The sequence below is a fragment of the Penicillium odoratum genome, assembly GCF_028828045.1.
Source record: "Penicillium odoratum strain IBT 22623 chromosome Unknown utg000008l_segment0_segment0, whole genome shotgun sequence".
Classification (NCBI taxonomy): Eukaryota; Fungi; Ascomycota; class Eurotiomycetes; order Eurotiales; family Aspergillaceae; genus Penicillium; species Penicillium odoratum.
Genome location: NW_026643150.1, coordinates 765,669 through 782,285, shown reverse-complemented (window position 1 = coordinate 782,285; position 16,617 = coordinate 765,669). Strand labels below are relative to the sequence as shown.

Below are 16,617 nucleotides of genomic sequence, written 5' to 3'. Positions count from 1 at the left end.
ATCCTAGATATCTATCAACCCCATATTCTTGAGTTTGTAACTCTCCACGGTCCTCGGCTCCGGAATCCGGACTTTTTCCAATCCGATCTTGCTTTTCCGCTTTCGTCCAACTTTGCGATGCGAGCCTCGTTTGGCTACGGAATCGTTTATTCTTACTAACTGTCTGGGGGTGGAGGTTCTATCTTGCTTGTCTTTTCCTTAAGTCGCGTGGTCGCATAGCTTGAGAAGGCTGTGAATTGACCAATACCCGACACCTGGCCTCCGGGAGCTTTCCCCCTTCGTTTTCCCTAATCGTATCGCCCTATCTACTATGCTCCCACAATGTCCCGGCCCTATCTGGGCCGTGGATGACCTGTCTCGGTGCTTCCAGCGCAAGTAAGTGGTCATGTTCCAGTGGCCTCGTGTTCAAAAGTTTCGCGTTTGGGCCTCAGCCGACCGTTACAGTACTGATCGTCGAAAATCTGATATAGCACCCTGCAAGTTACTCTACCCCTCGCAGCATGCATTGTATCGCTGCTCCTCATAGTCGCGCGCCTAGTTCATCGCTATGTGGTATCCAGAAAAGACGTCGCATACAAGGTCCTGACAGACGACTCAGATTCATCGGAGGTTCCCAATGGCCCGGAAACTGAAACCGACCCGATGCTATTCCAGGCTGCGCAAACCGAACATGACCATTTGAAGCTGGAGGTTGATCGTCCCCGTGGAGAAATCGCGATCGTGGCTCTGGAGATCGCCGCACTCGTCGGTCAAGTCGCACTTTATGTGGTGATTCTATCTACCGATGGTTGGGGCCGCCATGGTACCATTCCGGCCATTGCTGGCTTGGTATCCTGGGGCTATATCCTGTTCTTGGTCTTGGTGCGGCTATTGCTATCGACCATGGATCTCTCCTCCGCGCCGCGGCTTTGGACTCATACTGCGGCTCTGTATGGTCTGCAATGGCTCTTCAACGTCATGGTCTTCAGATCCGCCGTCATTCACCCGATTTCAAAACAAGCTCTTGTTCTCAGCAGCGTTGGATTCTCACTGAGTTCGTTGCTTCTCTTGATCTGCGTGACTACTCGCCGTGGCAATAAGCCTGTCGTAGTAGAGCGCGAAGATGGACTAGAGCCTCCACGTCATCCAATGGCGAGTCTTCTAGCTTTAGCCACCTTCGCCTGGTTGGATCCACTCATCATGAAAGGCTATCGGCAACCGCTGGAGCTTGATGATGTATGGAACCTGACTCCCAGTCAAAAGGCGGCGGCGGTTGTGACCGACTTTCGAAAACGCCAAATGAAGGGCTCTTTGGCATGGAAGCTCATTCGATACTTTATCGGAACCATATTGAAGCAAGGCCTCTGGACGATTTTTGCCAATCTCTTCGTGTTTGTTCCCACTCTACTTCTTAAAGCGATTCTCGAATATGTCGAAGACCCTCGCTCGACTACGCCCAATGCCGCTTGGTTGTATGCAATCCTTCTGTTCTGCTCTGCCATCGTCCAAGGCGTGGGAGACGGTCAGGCGCTTTGGATCGGCCGTACGATGGGCGTGAAGATCCGTGCTATCATTATTGGTGAGATTTATGCCAAAGCGCTCCGCCGCAAGGCTGGCGCGTCAACGGACGTTGCTCGCAAAGCTTTAGAAGAGCAGGAGGCGCCCAAGGACGCTAAGAAGAAACGGATCTTCTCATTCGGCCGGAAGAAGAAGAAGTCTGCCGATGAGAATGATGCTGAGAATGGTACTAAGCCCAGCTCTAAGATCGAGGAGGCTGCTTCACAGGCAAACGTCGGAACTATTATCAACTTGATGGCCATTGACTCCTTCAAGGTCAGCGAAGTTGGTGCATACCTCCATTTCCTGTGGGCAAGTGTGCCGGTGCAGGTGACCGTAGCCGTCACACTGCTCTATAAGATTATGGGCTTCAGTTCCTTCGCCGGTATCTTGATAATGGTTTGCATGCTCCCAGTCAATCTCTTCATTGCCCGACAGTTTAGCAAGGTCCAAAACCAGATCCTCAAGGGCACTGACGCCCGTATCCATGCGACCAATGAAGTCCTCCAGAATATCCGGATCATCAAGTATTTTGCCTGGGAACAGCGTTTCCAGGATATTGTCAATGAGAAGCGCCAGGCTGAACTGAAGTCGTTGCGACGTCGCTATATCTTGTGGTCTTGTGCTGCCACAGTTTGGTACGGTACTCCCATCCTAATTACTTTCCTCTCGTTCTTCCTATACACGGTTGTTGAGAAGAAACAATTGACCCCTTCAATCGCCTTCCCTGCTCTGTCGATGTTCTCGCTTCTGCGGGTTCCCTTGGATCAATTGGCCGATATGGTGGCCCATGTCCAGGAGTCGAAAGTCTCTCTCGATCGTGTGGACAAATATCTAAATGAGGAGGAGACTGAGAAGTACGATCAACTGCGTGCCAGCTCCGATGGCCCAACTCAAATCGGACTCCAAAATGCGACCCTCACTTGGGGAACCTCCAAGCCAAGCCCCCAACTTTCCTCTTCCTCTGGCAATGCTGACGCATTCCGCCTGATCAACATGGATGTCAATTTCCCGCTTGGTCGTCTTAGCATCATCGCCGGACCCACCGGCTCTGGCAAGACTTCTCTACTCATGGCTTTACTTGGTGAAATGAATCTCATTGAAGGTCGTGTTCATCTGCCTGGTGCCATAGCGAATCGTGCTGATCTTCCGGTTGACCCCGAAACTGGCCTGATTGAAAGCATTGCCTACTGCGCCCAAGAAGCGTGGTTGGTGAACGCCACCGTGAAGGAAAACATCATTTTTGCCTCTCCTCACGACGAGAAACGCTACCGCGCAGTTTTGAAGGCGTGTGCCCTGGAGCGTGATATTGCTATTCTCGACGCCGGTGACCAGACCCTCGTTGGCGAAAAGGGAATCAGTCTGTCGGGTGGGCAAAAACAGAGAATTTCTCTTGCCCGAGCCATCTACAGCAGTGCTCGCCACTTGTTACTGGATGACTGTCTCTCCGCGGTCGACTCGCACACTGCTAAGCATATATTCCGTCAGGCCCTGACGGGCCCCTTAATGATCAATCGTACCTGTATCTTAGTGACTCACAACGTTTCTCTCACCGTTCCCCAGGCCGACCATGTGGTTGTCCTCGACAATGGAAAGATCACCGCCCAAGGCCGACCCGATGACGTTGCTGCCACCGGCGCTCTAGGTGATGAGTTCATCAACTCCCGGCCAGTCTCGCGCGACAGCTCGCGCGGCCTATCTCGGGTTCCATCGGATGCCGACCTCGCAGATGAGACCGCCGCTACAAACGGTTCAACGAACGGTACTGTCAAAAAGCCCCAAAAGGACGAAGAGACAAATTTGAAAGAGTCAAAGGCTGTTGGCAGTGTCAAGTGGTCCACTGTCACTATGTATCTGGGCTCAATGGGACGATGGTACTACTGGGTCATGGCTGTTGCGGTATTCTGTCTGCAGCAGATAGGTTCGGTGTCAACCAATATCTGGATCCGACAGTGGGCGAATTCCTACCAAACTTCCAGCGTTGGACCGAAAGATGACCCCGGTATGTATGCCGCTGTTGCTCACCTTAAGCCTCCGACATTCAATGTCGGCAGTGTCTCCAAGGTGAGCACGTGGGGGGCCCCACAACTGTCATCCAATAGCATGGGCCCTACTACTCCTGACGGCCAAGTCAATGCTTTGTATTACTTGGGCATTTACGCTCTGCTGGGTGTTGGTTATATTTCAATTTCTTTGACCCGCGAGGCTGTCTTGTTCTGGGGCTCTCTTCACGCGTCCTGGAAGATCCATGACCGTCTCCTCAAGGCCGTCACGCATGCCAAGTTCCGTTTCTTTGACTCCACCCCGCTCGGTCAGCTCATGAACCGATTCTCTAAGGATATCGAATCAGTCGATCAGGAAGTTGCGCCTGTGGCCATAGGAATGCTCCACAGTCTTGCTTCGGTCATTATGATTGTCATTCTGATTTCCATCATCACGCCAGGATTTTTGATTGCGGGTATTTTCATCACTTTAGTTTATACTGCCTTGGGTGCCATCTACTTGAACTCTTCTCGTGACCTTAAGCGCATGGAGTCTGTGCAAAGAAGCCCCCTGTATCAACAATTCGGCGAGACTTTGAATGGCATTGTCACCATTCGTGCTTATGGCGATGGCCCTCGGTTCATTGTCGACAATCACCGCCGCATCAATTCCTACAACCGACCTCACATCTATCTCTGGGCTGCTAACCGTTGGCTTGCCCTTCGAGTAGACTGGACTGGTGCCCTGGTCTCGTTCTTTGCTGCCGCGTTTGTCCTGATTAATGTTGGAAAGATTGATGCTGGTGCGGCTGGTCTTTCCCTGACCTATGCCGTTACCTTCACTGAGAACGTCCTTTGGCTCGTCCGCCTTTACTCAGAGGTTCAGCAAAACATGAACTCGGTCGAGCGAGTGCGGGAGTATCTTGAGGTTGACCAAGAAGCTGCTGCTATCATCCCCGAGTCTCGCCCCGCCAAGGGATGGCCGGTCGAAGGCGCAGTAGAGTTCTCCGGCTACAGCACTCGCTACCGCCCTGACTTGGACCCAGTGCTGAAGGAAGTCTCCTTCTCTGTCAAGGCCGGTGAAAAGGTTGGTATCGTTGGCCGCACAGGTGCAGGCAAAAGTTCACTCGCCCTTGCTCTGTTCCGCGGGTTGGAGGCTGAGAAGGGCAAGATTCTCATCGACGGTGTTGACATTGGTGCAATTGGTCTCCGGGATCTTCGCGAGGCCATCACAATTGTGCCTCAAGATCCTACTCTGTTCACAGGAACTATTCGCAGCAACCTTGATCCTTTCGGTTTGTTCACTGATGAGGAGATCTTTACTGCTCTCCGCCGGGTTCATCTGATCGGATCTCCATCAGGAACCACAACTCCATTGACTGGAAGCACATTCACCCCTACCGAAGCCAATGGCGTTAGCAGTGGTGCCAATGGCAGCGCCGTGACAATTGTCGACAACAAGAACATCTTCCACGACTTAGAAAGCTTGGTCTCCGAGTCTGGATCCAACTTGTCTCAGGGACAGCGACAGCTCCTGTGTCTTGCCCGCGCGCTCCTAAAGAAGCCACGCGTTCTTATGATGGACGAAGCTACCGCGTCCATCGACTACGCGACCGACTCCAAGATCCAGGAGACCCTTCGCGAACTCCACGACAGCACAATTATCACCATTGCCCATCGCCTGCAGACTATCATCGACTACGATAAGGTCCTAGTCCTTGATCACGGTAAAGTGATGGAGTTCGACCACCCCTGGACTCTAATCAATAGCGAGAATGGTATTTTCCGCGGCATGTGTGAGAACTCAGGCAACATGGACGTGCTTCTTGATGGTGCGAAGCGTGCCTGGGTCCAGAAACGCCTGGTCGATGACTCCTAAGCATTTCTCCATTTCCTTGTTACTCGCGTACATATTTGTTTTCCAATTTTCGTCTTTGTCCATAGTCCTATCCTTCTTTCTCATCCTTTGAGAGAACATTGCAAAAATGAGTTTCCCTTCCTTGTCCGACATCGTGATAAGGGTGGCTTTTGTACTTATCTCTGATTGTCATTCTTGAATGCCTCTCTTGTACCTACGTCATGGCGTCACAGACATTCTTACTTCTAGAAAACATCATATTCTTAGTTTATATTTCTATTACTTCCGACTAAAGTGCTATGCAGCCACCCGTATATGCTTTCAAAAATAATAATAGGTGTGGGTGGGTGGCCCACCCGACCGTGTGGCCCGCCCGACTGTGAAATACGTTAGTTACCTAGTTACCGAGAGAAGATAACTGGTATAGAAGATTGTATTACCCCTATCAAGACAGGTTGGATTGCAGCTCATATTTTGTTTATACTATATGCTATCATTACTCCGTATATATGCTCTTAATGGCACTCTTAGCTATAGTAGCTTCCAACCAACTACGTCTTAAAGTAGATCAAACCATAATATAACTTTGAAAGTTAACACTAATATAATGTGGCAAGGTCAATTGGTAGGTCGGAAGCTGGCTTGCGGTTTAATACTTTGTGGAATTTCTGGTTCGCTGTAATTGAAGTTTACACTTTCATATTCTGTGGGATTCACACGCTACGCATAAATCCTGGTGTGTGCGCAGAACCATTCGTGCACGAGAAAAATATAAAAGTGAATTGTGCGATCTAGTTATAGACTCACGATTGTGGAAGAGTGACTGGACACCAGAGAGAATAAGGTACATCACAAAAGTTACAGAGAGTCCGAGATAATGGAAGGACAATACGGGAATGATTGGGATTCTTAGATTTATTCAAAAGTTTTTTTTTTTTTTTTTTTTCATGATTCTCCTTGCTTTTTCGTCTAACGCAATTGCTGAAGATCTGCATCAATAATTGAAATTATGTGCGCCACATTGCTGATCCCTAGTGTTGTTGATCATTAATAGATATACTAAACCCCATTTACGTTTCATTCATTTCAGTTCTATAAATTGCTACTCAAGCCCAACATGCTATGAAAGCTGCATATGATTCCTCTTTATCTTTATTCCTTATTAACCAAAATGATGTCTACATTCAGCGTCTTGTTGAAGATTTCCACTGTGCTTCTTTGCTCTTCAGGGATTCTAGCAGACTTAACTCCTGACCAGACGGTATGGCTGATTCGAGATACAATTTATCGCAAAAAGCTCACGCGTAATATGAATAGTAGCCTGCCCTGGACCTGCATAATCAATGTGAGTTGCGTTTATGAAGTTGGATCTACTACCACAAGGCTTTTCAATTACGATATTAGATCGTCTTGCTCTTCATAATCCTCCGGCTGCCGACATGCTTGAGATGACTTGGGATGAAGAACTCGCCGATAAAGCCCAGGGTTGGGCTGACAACTGCGAGTTTGCATATGATCCTAGGCACTATACGGCCAAGTACGACTCTGTTGGACAAAATCTATATGCGTCAGATCAGTTAGAAGATATCTTCCAGAATGCAACGGCAACTTGGGCGGAAGAAAAGGATTACTATACTTATGACTATCCGTGCCCTGCTGGGCAGGAATGTCGTCAATATACACAAGTAAGTCATAAATGATAACATTTTTCCCCAGAATCTCCACTACCGAAGCCTACTCACTATTCCTTTTTCAAATTCTAGGTTATCTGGGCCAAAAGCTATAAACTTGGCATGGCTGTATCTTCGCGAAAATGTGCTTTTGGGAAATATCTTGTAGTTGCCAATTACGCGAAGAGTGGAAACTACGCAGGGGAACCACCCTATACAGCGGGCAACCCAGCTTCCAAATGTCCTGCGGGATCGCAACCCGGAGCTTCTGGAATGTGTGAGGTGACTGATGAAGACCAGCTAAGGAAATCAATCGGCCTAAGCACTCATGAGGAAACGGATTAGACCCGTTTCTCACGTTGACTTTATAGCTGAGCTGGTCTGTATGGTGTTGGTCGATTGGGAGATAGACAGATGGCCTGGAGACTTGTGAAGAACCCATGTCAAATATATTTGCCTTGAATGGATTTCTTGGCCTCTCAAGAAACAGTCTTTCATTAATCTAACTTCTTTCCTCCTGACGAGCAGGCCCTCTACACTGCCCGGTACATAGTGCCATATTCGAAATCAGATTCCCTTCGTCCGTTCAGAAAATAACTCTCCAACCCTATCCAAATCGCGCTAGTCTATATTTGGATTAGCTGCAGATGGTGGCTTGTATAAAATACAATTTCAATCTGCATCGTTCCAAGCTTCAATGTTCACGATACAATAATCGCCAGCATGTGATATTTTGACCCTACATAAATTCTTACTATTCGCTATCCAACATTGGATTTCAGTGCCGAGATTGTGTTATTTGTTCGTTCGGGCAGTGGCGGACACGGAGAAATGAATTTCGATCTTGAAACAACATTTGAAGGAGTCAAACGAAGACTTAGAGCAAACTATTGACCAAGCACACTAGGAAGTGGGTCAGGGTCCATGGATGTGAGCGAGCCAAGCCGACAATAACGAAGGCATGGAGTCCCGACTTTGATATTTTCCCGTTCTCTTGTGACCCAACGCTTTGCGAGGTACTGGGCTTTCCGTAGGAATGAAAATGAAAAATACTCTCCTTTAGACAAATACAACCTATCAAGTTGAGGTGGTCCAGTTCTTCTACTAGTATCGATTGATCACTTGAGAGCGGGGTAAACCAGGGTCCAGTAGAAGCTGGAAGATTTAAAGCTGACTACCCAGCCTCTTCAAAACCAGCCTCAACACGTTCAACACATCACAAGTTCAGTTATTTGCACATCGTCTGCATAGAAGCTGTGGTATTGACCCTTTTGACAGCCACACACTCTGATTTCATGGCAATGGATATTTCTCAACTTCCGGACATCACCGGCTTGCTTGTCAGGCCAGATAACCCTCCGCGAGAGGATGTCGAAGGAATGGATTACATGCGATGTGCACATCTATACAACTACCTGATCCAATATGCTTGGCTCGCTGAAGGCCGTCCACTGGCAACTCTGAATGGCAACAGCACCAACTTTTTCACGGTCCACGGTGCTGAAGCTGAGGCTCTTCGTCCAAGACTTGATCCGTCGGTGGTGGCTTTCCTTGACAACGCTATCATACCTCCTTGGGAAGGTTTTAATGATACGCCACTCTCTATTTTCGCAACGGGTCTTAATTCGCCACAAACACTATTTGCGGAAGATGAAGCTGATCTTGAAGACCAGCCGGTTGACAGCATGCTACGCTTGTGCCATGTGGCCTTAGAAACCAATGACAGTAATGGGGGTGTTATCTACCACCAATGCCACCATCGCGTCGCGATCTTCATGCATACTGATGACTGGGTCTTCGGGTTTCCAGTTAAGGATCATCCAGACGTTTGGAACCCATTCGAGACAGTGCTCTCCCACTGGATCGACCTAATTCATATTGGAAAAGTCGTGGCTGCGCCTCATGAAGAGCCAGCCCTATTCGAATTCGAGAAGATCGGGCCCTGGGAGTGGCGGCCCTATAGCGAAGCTCAGGTTACTACGTGTGTCGGCGCGTGGGATCGTCTGTGTCAGGCTATCGAGGCGCGTATCTCGCAGCTGCCAAACCCACCATCGCTAATTGGCCCCATTTCCGGGACTGATCCAGAGCCACTGGTTGCATCAATTGTCCTGGACGCCGCTTCGGTGCCCGATCCTTCCTTTGCGCGTTCATTTCTGACGTGCGTGAGACGACCCTGGTTTCACTACATCGCTCCGGGCCTTCTTCTGCCCCCAGCTGACTCGTCTGGATTTGTGGCAGCACAGCCATTCGCTGTGTTGCCCCGCTCTCAGCACACTGTACCGCCAGTGTGCCTTTTCCCCTCCGACAGTAAAGACCAGCTTCCTATCGAGCTCACCAGATTTATAATTCCATGGTCAATAGAGGATTTTACGCACGCACCTTCTTCCATCTCTGCGGGTCTGTATACTACAGCAGTGAATAGAAAATGGGATGATATGGTCGAGGATGGATTTCAGCTGTTTCTCCCGTTCACTGTCAATGCTGGTTATGGCAGGAAGATAGGCGCACGAAAAAGCGATGGGGAGCTTGTTGATAGGGACAGCTTTTCACAACTCTTTCAGCATGGATTCAAGCCTTTTGGTGGTGACTACCATCGCCCTCAGCGGCTGGAGCGTTTGTTGGATTGTTGGCTCAAGCTGGTTAAAGATGGCGTCTGGTCTGTTGGGCCGAATGGGGTAGAAGGTACAATCGATACTTTCAAAGATGCTGAGTCCGACCGTTGGGAGGATTATTATATTTCACCCACATGGTAGATATCCCAGTGCCATCCCATCCCGCCTTCAATCCGGAGACCATTTCTGCGCTCTATTCTGCGGGGATGGAGGTGCCAGGGCCTAAGAGGGTTATGCAATTCACAAGAAACCAGTCACGAGGATAAAAATTTTCCTGACTGATGGTGATTTATCTATTCTCTGTCTTAAGTCGATCCGCTGCTGTCTGCACATGCAAAAGCGCCCTCAATTTTCCCATCACGATAAGCCTCATTGATCTGGACGATGACCCCATATGTACCTCCAATCGCCATGAACGCACCTAACAGGATCAAGAAGATATGAAACCCATATACTACCTTTTGAGACACAGGGCCCTTCCTGTACTCAGAGTGACTGTACAGCCATAGCCAGCCAGGGAGACTAATTGCCAGCGGCGCAAAACAAAGCGCGCCCACCAAAGCAAGCACATAATTGAAGATAGGAATGGCACAGGCAAGGATGAAGGAAATAGCTGCCATGCCAATCGTGCAGCCCAGCCAGGTGCCCCAATGAGTAACCGTGTTGGCCTGCAAATGACGCGAGTTGCGAAGTACCCTTACAAACAAGTATTTCGCCGCAACATGCACGTACAAACACCCGCTAATTATGAGGCCCGGCAGGGCAACACCATACGCGACTCGTTTGACTGTAGGACCGGCGCTGCCGAGTGAGGGTGATGCGATCCATTTACCACACCAGGCATATATCACGAGGCTGAAGGTAAGATATGAGGTCGTAACTAGGCTCATGCTGAGGTAGACGGCTTTGGGATAGTCCTTGGGCTTGCGCATCTCCGAGATGACAGGGAGGAAAGCGGATGTTGCAGCGCTAGACACGAAAATTGTCGCAGCAGCTGTGATACCGCCGGTGAAACGAGGATCGCCAATTACCCTGTATCCCAAGTCAAATTCGCCTGACTGCGGCGCAGCAGCGGGACGAGCTCTCGTCGTCACGCCGATACTATGGACGGTCAGCGCGGATCAAGAGAGAAAGGCGAAGAGAACATACACAACAATAAGTACAGCGATATAGACGCTGGCAAATCCAGCCCAGGTAAGCCAGCCAATGTGGGAGAATTTGCGCACACTCGCACAGGCAACGATTACAGCTGTGGCGATGAGGGAAAACCATACCGTGCAAATAGAATGCAGCGACAAGGCATTGAGAGCGGTCGAGACGCCAATAATACCAGAGGCAGCTACAATCACATAGCTAACAATGAACAAGAAGCCAACCACCTCCTTGAGGAGAGGACCGCCGACAACCTGTGCCATGTCGGCAATAGAGTGGCAACCTGGATAGGCATTGCGAAAGTTGCCCTGCACAATAGCGCAGTAGGTGTTGAGGAGAGTCCAGCCGAGAACATTCAGAGCACCCGGTAGAGCTCCCAGTCCATACATCAACGATGGGATAGAAAGAATTCCAGTGGAAAAAATGACTGGAATTGCCAACTATTAGCATTCTGGAGCTCATCATGTGCGGATGCATATAGCTCACTCTTAATGAAGATCACACTTGCACGGATCCATGAGACAGTACGAAAGTCGACCTGGCCATCACCTCTTTTGAAAACCTCATGGTCCTCCATCTCCGCTTTCTGTATATCAGGGACAAATGAGTCATTTGCAAAGTCCGGGGCATCCTTCACGTTATCTGGCAAGGTTGTCATGATGATATATGAGCACTATAAAACCGCATATAAGTTCCCTACCCTCGACTTTCAGGGTCCATCAGGGGAATATATAGACACAACCAGTCTGATGCAGAGACTAATCCCGAGGCACGGGCTGGCCCATGCATTGCAGAATCAATTCCTGTTTTCGTGGTCTTATAGAGTTTCTGGTATTTCGGATGTTTTGGCTCTACTAAAGATAACGGTGCCTGAAGAAGTGGATTGGTTCCGTTACTTCCCCACAAACTCGAGCTATCTGATAACATGCATATCGACTTAAATTGACGAATGGGCTGAAGTTAATTGTTGGAGGTGTTAGTTGGAGCAGGCTACGGCTAAAAGCCCGGAATTGTTTAAGCGTCGGGGTAAATCAGCAAACGCGCGAGATGCAGATAAGACTTGAAGTAGTGTAAATCACAATGGATGTGGATTATGATAACCACGAGCTCAAAATTTTGGAGACGAGAGTTGGAGTAGTAGAACTATACTTGGCAATTGGAGATAGGATATTGTCATACATGGTGGAAGATTTTCAAATTGATTCAAAGAAATGGGAACTATGAAAGAGATGACTTCAGAATTGCGCCCACTTGAGCTGGCATTAAAGCCCCTGGAGGCATTGGGTTCTTCTTCTTGAACTCGTCGCATACTTGCTCCATCGTGACAAACTCTACACCTTCATGCTTCTTAAAATGCTCAATGAGCCTGTTCATCATTAGTATACATATCTCTGTATGTTAGACAGTGATCACACTCACCTCTCATGCATCAGAAGCACATGTGGCCGCCCAGAAACATCTGGATGAATCGAGATCGGGAAAATAAACTCATCATACTCGCGATAGAAATAGTCAAAATGGTCCCTCCAAATATCTTCCACGTCCCTCGGGTTGACAAAACCGTGACTGTTCGGTGCTGATTTGATAAACATCATCGGAGGCAGATCATCAATATACCAATTGGAAGGAATTTCCACTAGGCCTGTCTGGGGACCATGCTCCAGGGGCTTCATCCAGGTCTCGGCCTTCTGCTTGTAGTCGATATTGGTCCAGCTATCGCCCGTCCGCAGATAGTACGCCTGACAATCTTCGTGACTCATGCTGTGGTCATATTCGATGCCATAGTCGAGAAGAAGCTGGGCGCCCTCCCTGCTTGTTTCCCACCTAATCATGGATCGTTAGTTGGAGCTCGTAACGCGTAGATTGAAGTCTACGTACCATGGCGCTACGCTTCCTCGTGGGGGCTTTCCCGCGAATTCGGTGAGCATACGGTATGTTTTATCAAGCACGTCACGCTGTTGCTGGAGGCTCATGTCGGTTGGGTTTTCGTGCGAATACCCGTGTAATCCGATCTCGTGGCCTGCATCTCGGACAGCTGCCATATCCTCTGGAAAGGTTTCCAATGAATGGCCAGGGATGAACCATGTTGTCTTGATGTCGTACTTGTTAAAAAGCTTCAGCAGACGTCTAGTTCCAACAGTACCGGCCCAAATTCCTATATTATTTTTATCAGTGTTTTCCGAAGTCAAAGTGATAGTAACTTACCTCGACTAATGTCGTTAGGTGAATCTTCACCACCGTACGAGCCAATCCATCCAGCAACAGCATCGACATCAACTCCATAGGTGATTAGAACTCGCTTAGGACCCATTGTATACGGTTGCTTGCAAGACGGGGTGATGTGAATGTGAAAGCGTCTGGTAGCTAAAATACTGACTGGGATATTGATTGGGGAGAATTGAAGACCGAGCTAGTACGGAGTGGAGACTGGAGACTAAACCGAAACTGATCAACATTGGAGTATTCGGGGTCATTGCAACAATGTCCAGCGATCATCATATCGCAAGACTTGAATAATATTATTAGATTCAAAAAGTAATGCGAATGTCACACTCGGTATCTTGTCCGATCTTGATTATTTTCGTATCATATCATTATCTTTTGGAGGTGGTTAGCACCTGTGGGGCTGTCTGGAATGGATTTGGAGTAAATTTGGAGTCGTTCGACAGTCGGAAACGGTCGCCAGTGACCCAGCCAAATTAGGTAAGGAAGAGATTGGAGAACTGTTGTCGGGGAATGCCGATGATGAAAAGAAAATCCTTCTGATTTTATCAAATCTTCATGAACCCAGTCTTCGCTTCACAATCCCAAAGTGTCTTGCCATCATGTCTGTTCTGTTCACCAGCATATCAAAGTAAGCATCGCGATGAGATTGATACCGCAATCTTTCATTCATCACTGATTTACAATACAAAACTGACCACTCAACTAAGGAACAATCCTGTTAAACTGGGAGATGCGGAGAGACTCTTAAAGCCCCTAGGACTTACCATCGACCCGTCGGAATCAAGCGACTTTCAGACATTACTAGCAGCGGTACATGATTGCGCCGAAAGTATCGCGGCTCTCCCCGATTACCAGCCAGTCCCCGATCAACTCAAGTATCCGCGGGAGAATGTTCGTCGACCGTGTCAAGAAGAGCAGGCCCTGGGCCAAGCCTGGGCCTATAAGTTTCTTATTAAAGGAAAAGAAGGAGGCACGTTGACTGGAAAGTCTGTCAGCCTCAAGGATGTGATTGCAGTAGCTGGAGTACCTCAGCTAATGGGTAGCGACATTATACCATCATGGACGCCTGAAACTGATGCAACTGTTGTGACAAGACTCCTTGAGGCTGGTGCTGATATTCATGGGACATCAACATGCGAGAATCTTTGCCATTCGACTTCCTCATATACCAGTGCTCAAGGCACAGTTGAAAACCCCCACGCGACAGGCTATTCTGCCGGAGGAAGTACCTCCGGGGGTGCTGCTCTGGTAGCTGCGGAGCTAGTCGATATTACGATCGGAGGTGATCAAGGTGGAAGTATCCGGGTTCCAGCCTCTTTTTGTGGATGTAAGTTCATTTGCAATACTCACTTTAATTCTCATTCTAATCATCAATAGGCGTTGGGCTGAAGCCAACATTTGGCCGTGTTCCCTTTACTGGAGTTGCCAGTGGCGATGCCATGATTGACCATGTAGGCCCGTTGGCCCGCACAACGATGGAAGTGGCAGTCTGCTTGGATGCTATCAGCGGATATGATGGTATTGATGATAGATCAATAGGCAGTTCCAAGCCAGGCTCGACCAGCTTTGCAACCACCCTTAAGAACACAAATAGACTTGACGGTTTGCGGATTGGAATTCTCAAAGAGGGATTTGAACACGATGCTGTTTCACCAAGTGTTCGAAACTCAGTATTGATTGCCGCTAAGAAATTTGAAGATCTGGGTGCAACTATCGAGGAAATTTCTCTTCCAGACCATCTTCATGGCCCGGCAATCTGGACCATTCAACAGCGAATAGCTGGTGCACAAACTCTTCTGGGTCAAAACACTGGCCGACGCGGTCTATACATGACGGAGATGGAGCGCGCAAGGTTGCCTTGGACCGATGAAGGCTTCCAAAGAGCATTCCCATCCACGAAGAATGTGATAATCAACGGAGTGTATCTCATGTCTCATTTCCCAGGCCTATATGGCAAGACTGCCAATATCGCACGCCAGCTGAGTGATAAGTACCAGGCATTATTTGAGAAATATGATGCGATTGTGATGCCTACAACACCAGTTGTGGCTCCTAGACACGGGAAACGAGGCCAGCCAGTGGAGTCGCTCAAGCCAAGTATGGGGTTGACAATCAATACTGCCATCTTCAACGTGACAGGACACCCGGCGTTGTCGATTCCGATTGGATTTGCACCCGCCAAGGAGGATGAACAGATCATGCTCCCGGTTGGTATGCAGATTGTTGGTGGATTGTGGCAAGATGAAAAGGTGCTGCATGTTGGTCATGTATGGGAGACTCACTTTGACTGGAAGAAAATGAATTTTGGAACCACCCATCAGAATTAGGTATAACCAAGCACATCCATGAGTATATACTTTTCAAATTCAAGCTGCTTTCATATATTCACATTGTCTCAAAGATAGTAGCGATATCGGAAACCAGATCTACATCAGATAATGTTTGTTAACTACGAGTTCCTGGCTGTTTCATCAGCTTAGATCGTAATGTAACCTCCATCGACAACCATGGCATGTCCTTGGACAAATGAAGCCTGTGTTGAACAAAGAAAAAGGGCCGCATCCGCTACTTCAGATGGTCTCCCCATTCGTCGCATTGGAGCAATCTGTGCGCCGGGGGTGATTGCCTCCCTCACTTCGGCTTTCTCCATGATCAAAGGGGTTTCGATAACTCCAGGGCAAACACAATTCACTCGAATTCCATCCTTGGAATAGTCAATCGCATCGGCTCGCGTCAATCCAATGATTGCGGATTTGGACGCACAATATGCCGCTGTAAGAATCAACAGCCAGAAACCCAACCCAGGACAAGGTTCACTTACGCGCATTTGAACGACTGACAATCCCCAATTGGCTCGCAATATTAACCACGGCACCACGTTGTGCAGGACGAGTTGGATCGTGGCTAGGAAGCGGATCTTGTGCAAGCATTTGCTTAAGCTGTGCGCGGGAAGACAGCCAACATCCCCGATAATTGATGTTATTGACGCGATCAAATTCTTGAAGACTGGTTTCAGTCGATCGCATGGGTATACCAAGCACACCGGCACAGTTAACAGCATAGTCAACACGACCAAATGCTTTTGCGACTTTGGAAATGAACAGCTCGGCGAAGTGATCGTCTGCCACGTTCCCAGCATGGACAAGAAGCTGAACTTTCGGGTGAGCCATGGAAATGGCATCTTTGGTCTTCTCTAGAGTATCTGCATTCAAATCTGTGATTGCGATTCTGTCACATCCTGCTGTTGCGAACGCACGAGCTATCGATGCTCCAATTCCTGCCGATTTCCGGTCGTTAGTATGAATCCATTATATGTTCAAGTTGATGGCAAGTCTCTTACCAGTTCCTCCTGCTCCCGTGATCACAGCTACTCCTGGAAAAATACTTTTCGCTAACATTTTCAATAGTATTCCAAGAATGTTACTTTCAATATCCCAAGGCTTAAGTGCTGGCTGATATGATAAGTGATAAGCCGAGCGGAGAAAAGGTGGGGCGAAAAATTGGAGTCACCCCACGAGAATGAAAGGATAGGATTCCCCCCCAAACTAATCTCCGTCGAACCCGAGTCCACTTTCCTTGTC

At 48.5% G+C, this 16,617-nt stretch overlaps 7 protein-coding genes across 7 annotated transcripts; 4 read left to right on the top strand and 3 right to left on the bottom strand.

The window, feature by feature from the left end:
- Window positions 1–310: 310 nt before the first annotated feature.
- N7520_010521 (uncharacterized protein) lies at window positions 311–5,397 on the top strand (the record flags this gene model as incomplete). Its single annotated transcript, XM_057144454.1, has 2 exons — window positions 311–375; window positions 471–5,397. The coding sequence occupies 2 exons, from the start codon at window positions 311–313 to the stop codon at window positions 5,395–5,397; spliced, it is 4,992 nt and encodes a 1,663-aa protein (XP_056990208.1).
- A 1,418-nt stretch (window positions 5,398–6,815) lies between these two features.
- Window positions 6,816–7,391, top strand: N7520_010520 (CAP domain-containing protein; the record flags this gene model as incomplete). The annotated part of the gene is made up of 2 exons (XM_057144453.1): window positions 6,816–7,061; window positions 7,140–7,391. 2 exons carry the CDS (start codon window positions 6,816–6,818, stop codon window positions 7,389–7,391), a joined length of 498 nt encoding a protein of 165 aa, XP_056990207.1.
- A 956-nt stretch (window positions 7,392–8,347) lies between these two features.
- On the top strand, window positions 8,348–9,799 carry N7520_010519 (uncharacterized protein; the record flags this gene model as incomplete). The annotated part of the gene is made up of 1 exon (XM_057144452.1): window positions 8,348–9,799. The coding sequence occupies one exon, from the start codon at window positions 8,348–8,350 to the stop codon at window positions 9,797–9,799; it is 1,452 nt and encodes a 483-aa protein (XP_056990206.1).
- A 164-nt stretch (window positions 9,800–9,963) lies between these two features.
- Window positions 9,964–11,468, bottom strand: N7520_010518 (putative neutral amino acid permease; the record flags this gene model as incomplete). The annotated part of the gene is made up of 3 exons (XM_057144451.1): window positions 9,964–10,759; window positions 10,808–11,237; window positions 11,297–11,468. The coding sequence occupies 3 exons, from the start codon at window positions 11,466–11,468 to the stop codon at window positions 9,964–9,966; spliced, it is 1,398 nt and encodes a 465-aa protein (XP_056990205.1).
- A 560-nt stretch (window positions 11,469–12,028) lies between these two features.
- Window positions 12,029–13,121, bottom strand: N7520_010517 (polysaccharide deacetylase family protein; the record flags this gene model as incomplete). The annotated part of the gene is made up of 4 exons (XM_057144450.1): window positions 12,029–12,176; window positions 12,230–12,634; window positions 12,689–12,965; window positions 13,016–13,121. 4 exons carry the CDS (start codon window positions 13,119–13,121, stop codon window positions 12,029–12,031), a joined length of 936 nt encoding a protein of 311 aa, XP_056990204.1.
- Window positions 13,122–13,635: 514 nt separating this feature from the next.
- Window positions 13,636–15,363, top strand: N7520_010516 (putative amidase; the record flags this gene model as incomplete). The annotated part of the gene is made up of 3 exons (XM_057144449.1): window positions 13,636–13,664; window positions 13,744–14,363; window positions 14,414–15,363. 3 exons carry the CDS (start codon window positions 13,636–13,638, stop codon window positions 15,361–15,363), a joined length of 1,599 nt encoding a protein of 532 aa, XP_056990203.1.
- Window positions 15,364–15,512: 149 nt separating this feature from the next.
- Window positions 15,513–16,434, bottom strand: N7520_010515 (SDR family NAD(P)-dependent oxidoreductase; the record flags this gene model as incomplete). The annotated part of the gene is made up of 3 exons (XM_057144448.1): window positions 15,513–15,808; window positions 15,858–16,313; window positions 16,377–16,434. 3 exons carry the CDS (start codon window positions 16,432–16,434, stop codon window positions 15,513–15,515), a joined length of 810 nt encoding a protein of 269 aa, XP_056990202.1.
- Between the last annotated feature and the right edge of the window lie 183 nt (window positions 16,435–16,617).